The 19,519-nt window shown below is 38.7% G+C and overlaps 1 protein-coding gene across 6 annotated transcripts in view; it reads left to right on the forward strand.

The window, feature by feature from the left end:
• Window positions 1-19,519, forward strand: part of Ryr2 (ryanodine receptor 2) — a 681,083-nt gene that overhangs the window by 326,194 nt on the left and 335,370 nt on the right. For all 6 annotated transcript variants that reach the window (XM_023700826.1, XM_023700825.1, XM_023700827.1 and 3 more), the window contains exons 11-12: window positions 10,617-10,691; window positions 12,755-12,911. In XM_023700826.1, coding sequence (XP_023556594.1) covers window positions 10,617-10,691; window positions 12,755-12,911 — 232 coding nt within the window. The remainder of the gene's footprint in view (window positions 1-10,616; window positions 10,692-12,754; window positions 12,912-19,519) is intronic.

Genomic DNA, 19,519 nt, shown 5'->3' on the forward strand with positions numbered 1-19,519 from the left:
AATTTAATTATACTAGTGATAGAACAAAGGCCTTGTATATACTAGCCAAATGCACTGCCGCTGAGCTATGCGCCTAGCAAGTTAGTAAAGTTATGAAAGGATAAATTGGGAGAATGCTATTTGGGATTTCTTCTTTGGGAACTAGTACTAGGGAAAATTATAAATCATGATTTTTATACTACAATAGATTTGTTAAATAGTTTGTACATAATTTTATTCCTTTAATAAAAGTCTGTGGAATAATCATGTTCTGGATGCTTGGGCTCTGCAGACTATACGAAGAGACCAAATGTGTTCTCTCAAGGAGTTTATATTCTGGTGGGAATATGTGACCATGAAAATATAGATGTGCTGTTTATAAATGCACGTGTACCCCCCCCCCCAAGAATAAAGGCATTGGATAGTAAGTATGGAGGAAAATGAAATGGGAGATAAAGGAGCATGTTGAACTGTGTTGTGTGTTTTATGGAAGAGAAGTGGGAGAGAGAGAGAGGGGGGCTGCCTACACCCATCTTAGTAGATATGGCTTTCGGCATACATTTGCTTTGTCTTGTTACATTAAAGTGAGGGTCAATGAAGTGATAGTTCCTGTTAGAATCTGCAAATAATTGTTACTTATGCCTTCTAGGATGTAACTCAGCAGAGAAAAGTCATGCTATCTCTGTACATGACAGCATTTTTTTAACCTCTGTGCCCTTTTAATACTGTGAAAATTTAATAAACTGTAAGTGTAAATGATTGATAAGGCCAGGGATGGGCTTGATGTAATGAATGGAATGTCTCATTGTGACTAAGGAAGAGACTCATGGTTCATGTTCCTGTGTACAGTTGGGCAACTACTGTTCTGGTAGGGTGCTGTCCTCAGTTACTACCTGGGTGGAAGCTTTTCTAGTAGTTTTTATGTGTTTCATACTAGGCAAGGATGAAGTTATCTATTTGGACTGAATCAGTTTTTCATTTTCTGGCAAGTGAATGTTCAGTTATTGAAAAGGCCTTTTTGCATTGAATTACATTTGCTTCTTTGTCAAAGGTCACTTGACTGAATTTGTGTAGGTTTGCTTCTGGATTGGTTTTTTTTCTTTTTTAATTTTTTAGGGAAGGGTCTACAGGGTGTTCAGGGTGTCATAGATAGGACTCATAGTGATCCACCTGTTTACAGCCTCCCAAGAGCTGGGATTACAGGTGCACGCCACCACACCCAGTCTCAGTTGCACCTCAGTGCGCCCCAGGGGCAGATCCTGCACGGCGGGCCTGGGAATCAAACCCCTGGCTCCTGAGCCTGCTTATAGGCATTTTAATCCACTGAGCTATTTGGCCAACCCTGGTTTTTGTTACATTGATCTATTTTTTTAAATTTCGTTCCCACTTACACAGCACCTTGATTACTGTAGTTTCGTAGATTAGCTTTCAAAAGAAATTGAGATTGTCTCAGAACTCCAACTTTTCTTTTCTTTCTTTTCTTTTTTGTGGAACTGGGGATTGAATTCAGACCTTGTGCTTGCCAAGCAAGTGCTTGTTCTATGGAACTATCTCCCTAGCCCCTCCAACTTTTCTTTTCTTCATTCTGGGTCTTTGACCACTCAATATAAACTTTAGAGTCATTTTGTTGACATTTGCAAAATAACTTTTTGGGTTTTTATTTGAGGTTACTTAAAACTGTACACAAAGATCTTGACCATAGTGGGTATTCCTGTCATGAACATGGACTCTCCACTCATTCATTTAGATCTCCCTTGATAGCTGCCATCCGAGTTCTGTAGTCATCCTCTGGTAGATTTTATTCATATCTGTTAGATTTATACATAATACTCAAAAATTTCTCATCTACATATTTTATGTAATATTGAGATTTTTGGTGCTCATAGAAACAGTATCATTTAGAAACTTTATTAATTTCTGATATATAAGAAGGTAGTTGGATTTTGATATTAACTTTTCTATAACTAAGGATTAGTTATAAGAATTTTCATTGTTGCTGTTGATGATTTTGGTGGTAGTGAACAGTCATAGAGTTTTCTTTCTTTTATACTGGTAGGAATAATTTTAATTTTCTCATCTTACTGCCAAAAACAGAACTTCAAGGCAATATTGAACAGAAGTGGTGAGTGGGCATATCCCCTTGCCTTATCTTTTTATTTTATTATTTTATTTTTGTTGTTGTTGATATAGGTCTTACTATGCAGTTTGGACTTGTAGTGATCCCCCAGTGCTGGGATTACAGGCATGTATCATTATGCCTGGTTTTGGTAGCCAGCACTCTTTGTAGGAAAGCATCCAGTTTCTCATCATTAAATATGATAACACAGATAGATGTTTTTAGGCAGGCTTTATCAAATTCACGTTCTTGAAAAAAGTGAAAGAAGACTATGTATGGACTCAACAAGTAGAATTTTGAGTATTTTCCCATTGCTAGGGCCAGGTAAATTAAAGATACAAATCTCAAATGTTGTTTTTGATATCTCTCTTTACTGTTTACCTCTATCCAAATTGGCTCAGAAGGCAAGTGTTAGGGCCAGCCAAATAGCTCAGCAGATTAAAGTGCCTGCAAGCAGGCACAAAGGCTGGAGGTTTGATTCCCCAGCCTGCTGTGCTGGCTCTGCCCCTGGGGCACGCTGAGATGGCAGTTGAGACTGAGCATGGTGGTACATGCCTGTAATCCCAGCTCTTGGGAGACTGTAAACAGGCAGATCACTATAAGTCCCATCTAGTACTGAGACCCTGAACACCCTGAAGACTCTTGCCTAAAAAAATACAAAACCCCCCAAACAAACAAACAAACAAACAAAAACAAAAAAACAAAAAAAAAAACAGATCCCCATTGCTGGCTAAAGCTGTGAAGATAAAAAGTAGTTCAGTGGTTATCTAGATTTAGGGGATAGGGATTGGGAGATGATGAACAGTAAGCAAAGTATTTTGGTTTGGGTTGGCAAAAATGATCTAAGCTTGATTGTGGTTGTACAGTGTATTGGAGCTTACATTTTAAGTCTGTAAATTGTGTGATATGTAGAATTTTGTCTTAATAGAGTTGTTTCATTTTTTTAAAATGAGGCAAAGAGAAGGTTCACTTGGAACCCACCTCAAAGACTTTCTTATCTTGAAGAAACAAAATAAGATTGAAGAACATCCTGATGGTGTGGTGTGTGTGCGTGCAGGGTCTTGTTATGTAATCTAGACTCTCAACTGTTCCTTTATTGAGACTTTTTTTTCTTTTTTGGCTTGAAACAAGTACTTGGGAGCACTTTGAATTTGTACAGTTTAATCAGAGAGAGAAAGACCCATTCTATTGTCGATACTAATCCCACGTTAAAGTGGGATTCAAGGTAAATAAAATGACCTTTCTTTGGAAACTCCCTGAGATTAAATTTAGCAATCATGTAGGCACAATGGCTGTTTTGTAAACAAACTATTAGGATACAGCTGTGATAATTTTTAAATATATTGTCTGTGTGCTTTTGCATTACAATGGAGTTGAATGTGTCTGAGACTACATGACCTGGGAAAATCACATTGTACAGTATGGCTCTTTAAAGAAAAGGTTTGCCTACGCCTGTTTCAGGTCATCCTTTCAGGTGGCAATGAAGCTAGGGCTTGGGTTGGGGTTTCTGTCAGCCCAACAGTCCTAGAGACGCAGAGGTCCCTGTGCTGAGAGCCAGGCAAAGGTGACAAAGCAGGTGACTTTCACAGTAGATTTAACAAGGAGAAAATAGTCAGGAGAGGAAGTATACTTTTAAATATTGTTATCCTAATGTATCTTTTTTTTGAGGAACCGGAGATTGAACTCAGGCCCTTGTGCTTGCCAGGGAAGCACTTATTCCACTGAGCCATCTCCCTAGCCCCGAGGAAGTATACTTTTACTCCATATGATATGTACCTTCCCTTCAGAGCTTGAATTTTTGTAACATCCTTTCAGTATAAATCTACTGTGTATATGTGTGTGTAAGTAATACTATTTGTCCCTAAAACAGGAAGTCCTATTATTTTAATAACATGGCATGAATGAACTTGTGGATATTTTGCTAAGTGAAATAAGCCAAGCTTGCAAAGACAACTACTGCATAATCTCACTTATATGTGGAACCTAAAGCAATCAGTCAAACTAATACTAGCTACAGAGGAAAGGTGGCTGCCCTAGGCTTGGGGTGCGCAGCATCAGGGAGTCGTTGATCAAGGGCAATAAATATCACTTGGGAGGTGTAAGTGCAAGAGATCGATCATACAAAGTGATGACTGTTGTTAATGAGGATATATATGGCCTACTTGAACATGGCTGTCAGTTTGAATGTTCTCACCATAGGAAAATGATAATTATCAGTTGATATATAGAAATAATGAAAAGTAATTAATTGGCTTGAAATAGCCATTCCATAATGAATACATCCATAATTTCAAAGCACCATATCATATCACATAAATATATACAAATTATGTAAGTTAAAAATACACTGTAGTAAATGCAAAAACTTACATTGATTATTTAATATAAATTCTAAGACTACAGTTATTTTCTAAGAAACACTTTGTTACCCTAGAACTACTCAAAGTGACAGGAACATGTAGCTAGGGCTGGAAGGTGTCAATGTGTGGACCCATGTGCTTGCTTGGCCTGAGAGGTGCTCCCTAGTTTGAATTACAGATCTCAGTGAACTGTCAGGTAGTACCACTGAAGGAGAGAAGGCCTTGGCCATGATGGAGTGGGATGGGAGTAGGGGTGGGAGTGGTGAAGACATGCTATAATGTGAAATCCTCATGAAGGCTTGGGAGGGGAGTGGAGACAGGACCTGAAGACGCCTCCCCACAGCCATGTGATTGAAAGTGGTTCCTTTAGCTCCAGGGGAAGCCTCAGTACCATCTAAATTATAGCCCCACTGAGACCAAGCCAGGAGCACCCAGTTAGACGGTGCTGCATTCCTGTCCTGTAGAAACTGTGCCAAAGAATAATAAATATTGATTATGAGAGAGAGAGACAGACAGACAGACAGACAGACAGACACACAGGCAGACAGACAGGAAGACAGATAGACAGACAGGAAGACAGATAGACAGAGGAACAGAAAATGCTGAGATCCATCAGTATGGAAACCATAGGAGGAGGTCAGCCCGAAGATGGCCAATTTAGGATTGAAATGCAGTCACCTCATTTTGCCCAAGCAGGTTTATGGTGGAGACATAGTGCATATTGGGTTAGCAGCTGCTCTGTAATGATAGTGATTTGGCAACAGTTTAATTCAAGCAAACATTATTGACTTCTTAACTCTGTGTGAAGGATTGAACATAAGCTTGTCAGTATCATCAACAAGCTAACATGCCTTGTGTAAGGACTCTTCCAAGTGGCCACAATGGATTTTGTCTTTCTTTTCATCCCCATAGTAGTCCAATGAAAATGGTTCTTGTTTTACATTTGAAGACCATGAGCAGAGTTCAACAATTTGCCTAAGTTTGTATAATGAAATGACATCTTCAGAAAGTTAATAATAATGAACCCAGAAAGTGACTTATCAACTTCCTGGTGCCCTGCACAAATAGTGAGCTCATAATGGTGACGTCATCTGGCCAAGATGCCCCATGTCAGAGTTCACCCTCGCTGGGCAGAGGGACTCTATAATATCCAATCTTCTATCCATCATGTATGTTATGATTCTACACTAAAGTCTACTAATTGAGATTGTGTATGCTATAAAATTTTATTAAAAATAAATGCCATTTTGTCAGGCTGTGAAAAGCCTGTAAGTTTTTGTGCTTTTATTAATATGCTAATGTAGTCTTTTCTGGGCTCCAGATTCTGAAGATGAATTATCCTATCTGTCAAAGTGCCTACTTTTTACAGAGAAAACAAGTGGTTCGACAATTGAGATAAGACTTAAATTATATTTTATAGTCTCCAATACAAAAATAGCTAACTGCTTTTATTTCAGCCAACCATATTAAAATGGCTGTGAGAAGTTGAATTGATAATATAATAGGAAGAATTTGTAAGTATAACAGAATAACCTTAAAAGGCCTCTTTAGTCAGTTTTATATGGTCAGTTTGAAATATGAGTCCTGTAATGAGATGTATTATATTGGAGAACAATGTGCTACAGAGGCATAACTTACAGCTTGAAGCCTGAAATTATTCTAAGTACTGTTCAGTGAGCTCATACTCCTTGTTATTACATATGCATATTTTAAAAATTCCTGTTCAGTGAAATTAGAGTGACTTTGACCTATTCTACTCATGAGGTGGAAGTTTCTGTACATTAGTTTTTGCTTAGCAGTGATATCAAAGCCATGTGTGGCCAGGTGCACATCTACAGTCTGAGCTGCTCAGGAGCCTAGGGCAGAAGGAGCACAAGCTTGAGACCAGCCTGCACACTCTAGCAAGACCATGCCTCAAACAACAAGGAAAAGCTGTGTGAGCGTGTGTGCTGAGTGTTTAACTCAGTGTGAAGGCTTTGGGCTCAATTCTTCTCAGTGCTACAAAAACAAAAACCCAAGAAGACCAAAACAAAACAAAACAAAAAACAAACAACAAACAAACAAACAAACAAAAAACAAGGGAAAAGCAAAGCAAAACAAAAACTACTTCTGTAACCCTAACATTAGGAATCTCAGACAGGAGAATCACAAGTTTGAACCTAGCCTGGGCAACTTAGAGTTAACTTAGTAAGACCCTTTCTCAAAACAAAAAAGAAAAGGAAAGGGATAGAGAATGTAGCTTATTGCCAAGGCCTTATTCAGTCCTCAGTACTGCAACAAACAAACCAACCATCCAAATGAAAAACTGGAGTATAAAACAAAATAAAGGAATAATGTCAGTGCCTTATCAATTTAACATTTTCTTTTCCCATTAACTTATTCTTTTCAGTAGTTGTGATATTGTTGCAAGACTATATTTGCAAGGCAATTACACAGTCTTCAGGGAGTATAGAGTTGCATGAATATTTGGTTTCATAGCCACGGACTGCCCCTTGAATTTTGGCATTACTTCCGTTTGTTTGATCTCCCAGTGAAGGTCAGCTGCAAAGGCGATAGCTACAGGTCTGTTTAATTTCTTGAAGAATCTTTTCCCCTTCTTAGTCTTCCTATGGGAAAGGTGATTGACCTGACGATAATCATTTACTTGTCCAAGTGCAATGGTGGTAATGTCATTTGCTAACCTTGTTGGTCTTTAAGGCAGTTGTCTTCATGTTCTCTGGTTTGATACCTGAGATATATCACAGGGAAGTGGAATGATCCTTTTGTAGGACAGGCATATTCCTCCAAATGGACTGGTTTCTAAATATACTTGAATGTCTTTTCTATTATTTATGGTCAACTGAAATTCTTGCTACATTTAGGATTTTGATATTGTAATGCCAGTTCGTAGTCTCAAATAGTTGATGAAGACAATTAGACAACCATTGATACCCTGGACGTGCTACATATTGAAATGAAAGAAATTCAGTAAAATGAGATAGATTCCCTACTAAAGAAGGTAGTTGAATAAGGTCTTTGGATTCTCCACATCTACCAATGAAACAGTTGTTTTTTTTTTTTTTAAACTAGAGATAAGTCAAGGCAGAATGACCATAGAACAAAGCTAAAAATGTTTCTGGTCTGAAGGAGAATCCTACTTTCTAACTTTATATTTGTATCTAAAATTTTAATTAAAAATAGTATTATATTGCTACTCAAACACTCATAATTGTATTAAAAATTAAGAAAAAAACCAATTTTATTCAGTACATGGTCTTGCTATGCAGCTCGGACTCACCGTGATCCTCCTGTCCCAACCTCTCAAGCAATGTAATTACAGATGTGCACCATCACACCTGGTTTTGGTGGTCAGCAGAGTGCACCTGGGGTTCCAGGGCTGACATGGCATGCAGTACTGGGGATTGAACCTGGGTTCTTGCACTTTCTGAGCAGGCAGTTAAACTGCTGAGCTATCTCCCCAACCCTGCGTTAAAAACTTTAAAAGATAAAATATTTTAATGGCAATTCTTTTTTTTTCTTTTAATAGAGTTTATTTTTTCCCCATAATTTTATTGAGAAACAAATAGCAATGAGATAGTCTCAAACCAAATTGGTAGGACAGTTTCAGTAATTAACACATTGTATACTGTCTTCCTAGTGTTAATTGCTATACAAGATGCGGACTTGATATCCTATTTACAAACACCATTAGAACAAATCCCTCTATTCATTAAGAGAATATAACTATATATCTATCCTAACCATTTTGAATGCACAGATACAAAATGAACATTCATCTGTATCCCCCTTTTTTGTTTAGTTCCATTATTTGAATATTATAGGTGTGTAAACTCAGCAAAATATTCTAAAAGAGTCCAGTGGTCTATAATAGTATTGGGTCTTCCACTTCACTAGCAATGTCAGAAATTGTTGACCTGAGTCCCCTATAGCTCAGCATAATGGCATGGCTTTATTTCTTATACTTTGTTTTTATACTTTTCTGCTAGATAGTTAAGACCAAGATAATGCAGGACCTATGCAATAAGAGTTGTAGCTTTTGGGTCTGATAAGGTCAGTGAAATCCCCTCAGGATTTATCCTGAGATGCTGTACCTCAGATTGTAGGTCTTTTGTCAGTGTCAGCCATGTGGATGAGTCATGGCCATTGCTTGGCCAATGTGCTCTCTGTGAAAGCCTGAGAGAAAGTTTTCTGTCTATGTGACTCTCCTTAGGCACATTCTGCATCATCAATCACTTTCCTCTTTGGCCCCATAATCTTCTTGATCAGAAAATTTGGGACACTACTGAGTTACATGACATTACAGTACAAGTTCTCATATTTCCTGAGTCTTAATTGACCTTGGAGGGCTAGGGCCAAAATGTTGGCTTTCCTTGCGGCCCTCCTTTTTCTCTAATTTTGGTCTGCAAATTTAGGTTGTTAACCCTCCAGAAGAGAAGTTTATTGTTATTACCATACAACCTAGGCTGTTAAGCTTAAGCTCACTCTCTGTCTGAATATCAAACATCTTAGGCATAACATGGAACAGGTGTTTTTCATCAAGTATTTATATGTTGAGCTTTAAGTCCCTACAGAATATGATGAAAAAACGGCAATTCTTTATTTATAATTTTACAAGTAAATAGATTTAAAGTATTTGTATCTTAAAGAATGTTTCATCTTTAAACTTAATTTATCCAACCCAAATGCCCATCATTTAAGGAACGATGCTTTTTTAAAATATATAATGGAGTACTTCTCAACCACAAAGAATAAACTTGAGACTTTTATAGGTAAATGGATGCAGCTGGAGCTAATACTCATAAGTGAAGTAAATCCGACCCACATGTGTCAACATCATATCGTCTCACTGGTGTGAGAAACTGAATGAGTAGACAACACCCAAAATGTACAACAGACATTGTGAATTAGGAGGAACTGCTCAAAGGAAAAGAGAAACTGTGATGGGAAAAGGGGAAAGGAAAGAAGAAAAAGGGGAAAAAATATATAGGTATATATATTAGTTATGATAATTATACAGCTAGTTTCTCTTAATTCCATTAAAAGAAAGGTTTATGCCAATATTGTTTAGACAATATTTCATGCTTTTATCTTATACCCTGATTAATTACTATGAAGATTACAATACACAATGTTTTTATTACCGTTACTCTCCTATTAGCCTGCTTTGAAGCTCTACTTTTTTGTTATTGGCATTGTTTTTCGTCTTTAAAATAACCCTTTAATTCTCTACCCTTTTCTTATGTAAATAATATTTTGATGTTTATTTAACTTTCCTCATATATCTATAAATATAAAAATATGATGGTTTCTTGTGGCTCATTGTCTATGGTGAACATGCATCATTTACACTCCTCCACCTTATTTATCTATGATAACCTCTTACATATTCTTTTAGTATTTATATACATTTACTGAAATACACACAGTGTCTATATTTTGTCATTCATTAAGTTTCAACATATGCTCAGCGATTATTTGATTCATCTGAATGTTCTACCTTCATTAGTTTTTTAAAAGTTGCCCAATGATTACAATATACAACCAAGATTAAGTCCTTTAACCTTTGAAATAACATGATTTGCCCTGAGATTCTCAAAATCCAGTAGAATCAACATCTCTGAGGACTGTGACCAATGCAAATTCCTGAGCCTCACCTTAGCCCTCCTCTGTCAATGGACCAGTCCTGTGGGTTTTAATAGGTTCTGCAGATTCCATTTCACTAAAGGTTAAAAACCACTCCTCTAAACCAATTGCTGTGTACCATAGGATGGTTTCATCTCCTATAAGACACTTGTCAATGTCTGAAACAGTTTTGATTATCATGACCCCATGTGAGCCTACCACTGAGATTTAATTAGTGGAAGGTAGAGAGTTGAAAGCATTCATGAAGCACTTAGGATAGCCCTTGCAACAGAAAACTACCCAGCCCCCAAAACGGGGCTGCCAAGGAGAAACCTTCTCAGAACATGACTCCAAAGCCTTGGTTTCCCGTTACACCCAAGTACAGAATTTAAAAAGATCCTCTGGAGGGACTTTAACATAAAAAAATGAGCAACTATTTATCTACACCCCATTCCCTTTGGTTTTCTTTTATGAATAATTCACTTGAAACAGAGACTAAAGAATGAAAATGTTAACGTTGAACTTTTTTGTTTCAACAGAACTGTTCACTACGAGGGGGGTGCTGTGTCTGTCCATGCGCGTTCCCTGTGGAGGCTAGAGACACTTCGAGTTGCGTAAGTAGAACCCAAACCCAGGCTGGGCTCTGAGAGCGCAGAATCCTCAGTGCTCTTGGCCTCTGCTTCCCTGTGAGATGAGCATGCTGACAACTCCAGCAAACAAGCAAGTGAAACTCTGAAAAGGTGGTGGAAAGATTCTTTTGCCTCTTTCTCTTTCTGCCTGCTTTGCTTGTCCTGGCTTGTCAGGTGGTCGTCCTGGAGATATGTGACAATTTTGGCCCTTCTGTCTTGGTCTTTGGCCTCATTTATTTTGGAAGATCGCCTCATCTCAGACCTTGCCTCTCCCCAGTGTGCTGCTGGGGCAGTGATGGAAGGCTTAGAGACAGGATGAGGTGCTACAAGCCTGGTGCACAATTGGGTTTCAAAGTCTGGATCAGTGGTGGTGAATCTTTTACAGCTTGAAAACATACAAATGGCCTGCATAGGTTTGCCACCACTGGCCTAGATTTAACCTTCTAAAGGCACATGCAAAACAGGGAATTTGAACATGAATGATAGGAAAAGAGTTATTACTAGTGGTCACTACCTTTGCTTACAGGTATCTTGAGAGCTGAACAGGAAATGTGGATTGTAATTAAAGTGATTCTATATCCATTGTAATAGTAAGAATTTATACACATGATTTTCAGATGAATTCAAAGGCTGCCTGAAGATTGCCTTTTTCTTTCTTTCTTTCTTTTTTTTTTTTTTTTTGGCAAAACCAGGAATTGAACTCAGGCCCTTGTGCTTGCCAGGGAAGCACTTATTCTACTAAGCCATCTCCCCGGGCCCTCAGTTTCTTTACACAGATGCAATATTGATGACAAAGGTGTAGCTTTAAATTGTTATAAATAGAACTAATAAACCAGTCAAAAAGTTTTAGTAGTTGGAAGTCTAAGTGCTTTATCTAAAAGTCACTATGGATGCGCATCTTGGCACATGCCAGTAATCCCAGCACTCTGGAGGCTGAGGCAAGGGGATCACTGTGAGTTCAAGGCCCGCCTGAGCTGCATGGTGAAACCCTGTCTCAAAGACAAAACACAAGACCCAAACCAAAGAAACCCACTGTTTTCAATGTATTTTCATTTATTATTTTATACTTTAAGGAAATTACTGATTGAAAGAATCCATAGGTGACAGGAAGGGACTGTCTTATTAAAACAATTGTCTTATAGATTTTTTTTTACATGAAATGATTGCATATCTACTGGTGACTAAGATGGTTTGATGGTCTTCATTTGTTTAGCTCAAATAAGATAACCCATATGATGATTTTAAAAACTGTATATATATATCCTTGATCACCATACAGTGAGTTGCACTTTTTTCTTACAGTAGCAGGGATTGAACCTAGGGCCTTTACCCTAAGCTATATTCCTTTTCTTTCTTTGTTTTTAATTTTTATTACTTTGAGACAGTGTCTTGCTAAGTTGCTCTGTTGTCTTACTTTCTTTTCTTGTTGCTGAGCCAAAATACTGAACACCTACAAGTTAAGGGAGGAAAGATTTATTTGTCTCATAGTTGGCAGAGATTTCAGCCCATAGTTGGATGGCTATAAGGCAGGGTGGCTTGGCAGAGGGGCATTGCAGAGTAGAAATATCATGGCAGGCAGAAGACACCAAAAGCAGGTAAGGGACCTTAGCAATGTGTTTTTGCCCCTGTTGTGTTGTATTTTATCCTGGCTACGAGGATCAGGGAGGTGCCAATCTAATCAGCGGATTTATTTAACAATCACACTGCCTTAATCCCAGCATCACACACTCTAGATCCAGCCACCTCTGAGGAAGCCCCACCTAGCACTGCATGAGGATTTGGGGGGACATCTAGACACAGACATAACTCTCGGTGTGGCTTGAACTTGTGGACCTTCTGCCCCAGCATCTCATCATGCTGGCATTTCAGTTGTATGCCACAGTGCCTGGTTTGTTTAGACAACTTTTGTGGGATCAACTCAAAAAAATGCATGGAAATATATATAGCAACTTTATATTATATGTTACAATTAGGCTGAGTCCTATGTTTCAATTGCTGCTTTTGGTACTGAGGATGCTGTTGGATCAAGTCCTGATTGGTTTTGTTAGGTGGAGTGGGAGCCATATACGGTGGGGGCAGCCTTTCAGACTACGCCACGTGACAACCGGAAAATACCTAAGCCTCTTGGAAGACAAGAACCTTTTACTCATGGACAAAGAAAAGGCTGATGTAAAATCAACAGCATTTACCTTTCGGTCTTCCAAGGTAAAATGGCCAATTGGATTTTGGTTTCTCTGTAAATATCTTCTCATCATATTTCATTTGACATTAGAAACATAACAAGAATGATGTAAGCATGTTTTCCATTTCTAAATTCCTTGTTTATCCTCCATCCATGTTCCTGTCCAGTAAAATCAAATGTTTCATTTGGTTTCTGGTTCTTTATTTACTCCATACATTTCCATCCCTTTTCATGTATTTTCCTAGGCATTGACAATATAGGCCCCATAAATCTTGTCTTGTTATACAACATGATGAGGATAAAGCAGACTAATTTTTTCCCAGATGTGCAGTTTGTCACCCATTCTTGTGTACAATTTTTTCTTCTTATATCCACTGAATCACCCTGTGATGATTTTTCTATCTGTGTGTTTAATGGAAATGGTGAAGTTTGTCATGATGATAGGAAAGGTGTTCAGCTGCTGGCTGACTTCTGCTGCGGAAAGGTAAAACTTCATAATTCTGTTATAGAAAAAGGTTATAATTTTTTGATTCTGAGATTTGTTTTGCCTTGTTCTGTGTTTCTGAGATTATCTTCATACTGTTTAGGTATGGGCTCCTTCAGAATATTATGCAGGGCTCCTATTTTTCTTTTTAAATTATTCCTTGTTTATACTACTAGAAAAGGTTTCAATCATAGTCTGTTGTATACCTGAACTTAGGTTGGATTTATGGAAACAGTGTTAATAATAAAGAAAAGATAAGGTGGTTTATATAATACAGTCATAACAAGGCCAAGAATTGTATTAGTAGCACTGTCAGGCTTCTTTCAAGATTTTGGATTAGGTTTTGTGTCTTTCCCATTCTCTAGATAAATACATTAGGCAGTATTTGCAAGAATGAATCAAGGGCCGGCTAAATAGCTCAGCAGAGTAAAGTGTCTGCAAGCAGGTGCAGGGGCCAGGGGTTCAATCCCCAGGCCTACTATGCTGGCCCCACCCCCGGTGTGCACTGAGGTGGCAATTGAGACTAGGCCTGGTGGTGTGCCTGTAATCCCAGCACTTAGGAGGCTGTAAAGAGGAGAATCACTACGAGTCTGATTTAGTAGTGAGACCCTGAACACCCTGTAGACCCTTCCCTAAAATACAGAAAAAAGAATGACTCAAAATATTTATTCCCTCCCTAAAAGATCAATTTTTTCATATATTTAATTAATTTTGGTTATTGATCTAATACTTGTATGCTTTCATGGCATCGCACCGACAGCCTGAACATAAACAATTAATGAATTTGGGGGGTTTCCAGGTGATGTGCTTCTCAGTTAGTAGGTGTTACTGTCCATGTCCTTTCCACCTTACAGAGAGTGCAGAAAAAAGCAAACATTAATTTTATTTAGTAAGAAAAGGCTTATCTCTAAATTCTTCATAATTTATTTCATGTTAATATTTAAATTACAAGAAAAGAGACTTCATTTGGAGTAATAATTGTAACAAGGATTTCATCATTTATGAAAACTTAAACTTGACATGTATATTAGTCTTCATTTTAACAAAATTTTACTTCTGGTTTTGGGAATAATGCATGCTTATATTAAGAAAACTTGGAAAATTGAGAAAAGCATATAGGTGTAAAAATCTGAAATTATGTAAAATAGTGATGTTTTATTTTCTTTAGTTTTTACCATAAATATGCAAACATTTATAAAATACATTTATAACTTTAATTTATACGCCTTACTTTCCTTAATGTATTTTTCTATTTTATATTTTTATATAAAATAGAAATATCTAGTATGCACTATAGTGTTTTTAAACATTGCCCTTTATTGTATATTCAGATTGGTCTTCTTTCTCTATATTAACTAGTATAAGTAATATTAAAGGCACAACAAGTGGCAGAGAGGCCAAAACTCTAAAAACACAGTGACTTGCTTGGATATCCCGGAGCTTTTGTGTCACGAAATCTGCTCCGGAGGATATTGCCTGTGGGGAGATGCTGCCGATTCTGAGTGGGCATTGTCCTTTGTGGTGAACACAGAGAGCGAAGTTGTCAAAATCCAGTGGATGGCCCTTGGATCGTGGGCTCTCCATGGGGCTTGCAGTCAGAGTGGGTACTGTGGGGCTGAACTGCTCCGTTTCTGTGGTTGGAAACACAGTTGATCTCACTGTTAAAGCTCAGTGCCTGTGGACCTCTTCCCCAAGCCTTGCTAAACATGTAGGTAAGAATGTGCTAGTTTATCCAGGTAACACCACACTGCTCGAAGGGAAAATCCAACCCACAGGAAAAGAATCAGCTATCTGGCAGTGGGAGTCCTTTGCATGTAGGTACGATCGGGCCTGTTTAAACTTAAAGTCAGCTCCGTGAGAATGCATTAGAAAAACTAGAAGTACATGTCTGTGTGGTAAGATGCACCAAAATGAAATCCAACAGAAGTGGCAAAACCTGAGTGGGGCTATCCCATTGGAGGCGCATGGAAAGATTTTCCAGTCTATCACATTTTAAAAATCAGAAGGCTCTCTCAGAACCTGGTGGAGAAAGGAAAAGTGAAAGGTATAATGAGTGCTCTGGTGGCCTGCCGTCAGACAGAAGTCAGATGTCTTGAAACTGAGAAATCAGGTAATAGAAGCCCAAAGGTGTTTAACAGTAAAAGGATGAGCACTCAGATATAACAGCGTCTACTAAAGTAAAGTGGTAGACAAGAGAGGATGGTGAAGAAAATGGCCTTTGCCATCCAATGTGTCAGAAAGGGAAGGGGCCACACAGGGACCCACAGATGCCCAGGTGCACTGGTGCACAGCTGCAGTCCCAGGACTCAGCAGATGGTGGAGGGGGATCTTGAGTTTTAGGCCAGCCTGGGCAACTTAGCGAGATCTTTTCTCAAGGTGAAAGGATGAATAAAAAGGAGCTAGGGGTGTAGCTCAGTATATCCAGGTTTCAATCTTCAGCACCACAAAAACAAACAACTCACCCAACCTACAGGTATAGAAACACTGTAAGGAAGAACTAGGGAGAAGAATGAAGACAGACAATCTAAAATGTGACAAGGTGAAGATCCAGTACATTTGCCTTATTAATACATACACGCGTGCTACATATTATAGATCACGCTGATATATCTATCTATAGATAGATAGATATTTATATTATATAGAAGATTTCTCTTTCCTTTCTTCTTTCCTCTCTTCCATTCTTCCTTCCTTCCCTTTCATTTCCATTTTCATTTCTGTTTTCCTTTTTCCCCCTCTCCTCCCTTCCCCTTTCTCCTTTCATTTTCTTCTTTCCATTTTCTTTTCTTCCTTTTTGCCTGCACCCCCAGCTATTCAGCTATGCATGGTATCTGGGTCTGGAGAGGTATCCTGGAGACCCTGTCCCTAACAGGACTTTCGTTTCTTCTTGCTCAGGACTGTTTGAGGGTGTACTTCATCTGGGCTGGGGGACAGGAACATACTGTCATCTGGTGACCTCCCAAGAGCTAGTGAGTGAGGCTCTCAGGAAGCAGGGGTCCTGTCCTCATTCCTTGGTGGTTTAAAGAAAATAGTTGCTGATGTTTTATAATTCCTTGTGAACTAGCCAACAGAACTGAGGACTCTTTGCACTTGATCTCGTCCAGTCTCAGGACCCCCACTCTGCAGAAGGGAAAACTAAGGCAGAGAGGATGGGTTACTTGTCCATGACACTAGGTTTTAAAGAGGGTGTGGTGTTTTCTCTGTGCCACACCACCTGGCCAGGGTGGTTATAGAAATAAGGCCTTGGTTTTGTGTCCTGTGTTCGCTTTCTCATTGCTGAGATGCAGGGCCAGGCACCCACAACTTAAAGTAGAAGAGGTTTAAATTTAACTTATGATTTTAGGATTCATGTTGTGGTCAGCTGGCCCCAAGGCAAGTCCTTTGTGATGAAAAGGCATGCTGGAGCAACAGCACTTAATCTATGGTGGCTCGGAAGCAGAGAGGGGAACAGGGCCATGGAGGGAGGCATGAGGGACTAGACGTGTACTACTACGGCATGCACCTAAGACCACCAGACACCAGAAGTATGTTTTAGTAACCCTGAAGCAGCCCCCAAGTAGATCAAGCTGACATATCATGGTGAGCAGCCTCAGGCCCAGATTCATGGGCTTGCTGATTCATGCACTCATCTGCAACAGGCTCCAGGGGCTGTGATAGGAGCCTGGAGGTGCGTTCTGCTTGTGTAAGCCTCACATAGCCGAAATGCCCCCAAACCGCATCACAGGCTGCTTGGTGACAGTGTCTTCTGACAGTGGTCTCCTTCATTCTTACTTTTGCTGTAGAAAAACCAAATACTGAGTTCTTTCTCATTTCGTTCTTTCTAAAACAACCAGAATTCTCTCTGAAGTGAAAGGATACTACGGACAAAATAGGGGCTAATTTACACAGATACAGACACAAAGTGGAAGGGTATATTAGCAGATAGATAGATAGATAGATAGATAGATAGATAGATAGATAGATAGATCCTTTGATCCATCAATCAGTTTTTTTTAATGCAGGTAGGGCTAGTTTTACAGGAATAAAGTAAAGCCTGTAGATGTTAATATTTTGTCAGAGTTAAAAACTTTCAAAAGACTTAAACATTTAATAAAAATTAATTTATAAAGCAAGTAGAATTATCATAATATATAGATCTGGAAAATATGCATGAAAAAATTAAGTGAAATAAGGGCCAGCGGTATAGCTAGGCAGACTTAAGTGCTTGCTTAGGTAAACACAGATGCCAGGGTTTGATCCCTGGCACTGCATGCCACACTGGCCCCATCCTTGGGTGTGTTGAGCCAGTGATGGAGTCTGGGAGTGGTGGAACACACCTGTAATCCCAGCACTAGGAAGGCAGAAATCAGGAAGCTTTGTTTTTTTTTGGCAGAACCAGGGATTGAGCTCAGGCCTTTGTACTTGCCAGGTAAGTGCTTATTCTACTGAGCTATCTCCCCAGCCCCAGAAATCAAGAGGATCACTACAGGTCTGAGCTGTGTAGTGAAACCCTGAAAAAAAGAAGTGAAACAAAGAAGGTTATAGTAGATAGTGCAGATCTTTATTTTTAGTTATAGAGGAAATTTTCCTACATGTGTTCATGCATATTTATATAATAGCTTCGGAAGCAATCTTTTAGCCTGCTGAAGGTTGAAGCTCTATATGAATGTCAGGATAGTGGGAGATTATTGTGTTTAACTTGAAAAAAACCATGTCTGGATTATTTTGCCTATTACAAGGGCCATATCTACTTTTTAACAATAAAATCAGAGAAAGCAAACCTTTGCAGTGACATGGGGGGACGTAAGTCTTCTACACAGTTTAGATTATTCCATTAGTGTGATTGTAAGAGGGAGAGCTACTGACTCCAGAGTTGTGGGTATGTTTTAAGCTCTTGGTGTGTATTGCCTGCAGTAAGCTCTTTGCACATATTTTTCTTCAAATTTCTTTCCTGATCATCTGTCAGGGTTAAAACTGAGTTTACATCCTGATTCTTCTCATTGTCTGGGTCCCTCTGTACGTCCTGCCCAGGAACTTGCATTATGGAAGTTGATAATTATGTACTGTCACAGCTTCCTCTGAAGGCAGAGAGGCCAAGATCTGAACGCTGCTCTGAGTGAATTCTTCAGTTCCCTGAAGCAACTCTCCTGCCTGGCCATGACAGCATGATAGGAACTCACTGTCACCAGCCCTGCTCATTTAACTCATCATGGTGACAGGCTGAGAAGAGTGAAGGTGGAGATGAAATTCAGAAGATGTCTCACTTTAAAAATTATAGCACAATTTTAATTTTCATATCATTGACAGAAATATGTTTTCTGTAAGGCAGAGACAATAGCTATTAGCTTTAAAAAATTACCCTTTGATATATATTTAAGATACAGTCATTATATTCCTTATAGAAAAATTTAAAGGAGAAAATAGGAATGTAGAAAGGGGGAAATTAAAATAATTTACTGTCCAACATTGTGTGTGTGACCATGTGCACACACATGTATGTGTGCTGATCTTAAATAGGATTAGTTACTATATTTGGTCTAATTTTTATTGAATAATACATGTTGTACTTCTTTATTCCTTCTTTAGTAGAATTTTGGCAATAATTTAATATTCTGTTATACAGATTGATAATTTATTGAACAATATCTTTATGTTTAAATATTTAACTCACTTTACCTTGTTGACTGAACAATTTTATTTCTAAATATTTATATATATTCCTAATTCTATCTTGAAAGTAGAAGTATCCAGTCAAAATTGGAGTGACTGTACTTCTAGGGAAGGCCATAGACCAACCATAGGCAGCAGGAAAGGAGGAGCAGGATTCTCATTCATGTACAAAAATGCAATATTAGGTTTGTCTTTGCACCATCAGCAATACTGCAATCCATTTCCAGAAAACTGGGTGCTTGGCCAATCACACTGGTACACTCCTCTCCAGATTGCTAGAGGAGATTAGATCTTGGGACAGGGGCAAAGGCCTGTGTTTATCCACAGTGAGAGCTCATACTGGAAAGCAGACACTTAGTGAAGAGCTCTCCATACCAGAAATAGTCTGTCCACTATAACTGACTCACCTGTCACACCAGGGAGAGAGAGACAGAGATGAAGATAGAGACGGAAATGGAGATAGACATAGAGATGGAGGAGGGAAGGGAAGAGAAGGGA

This window comes from Octodon degus, unplaced genomic scaffold, assembly GCF_000260255.1.
Source record: "Octodon degus isolate 3935 unplaced genomic scaffold, OctDeg1.0 scaffold00127, whole genome shotgun sequence".
Taxonomy (NCBI): Eukaryota; Metazoa; Chordata; class Mammalia; order Rodentia; family Octodontidae; genus Octodon; species Octodon degus.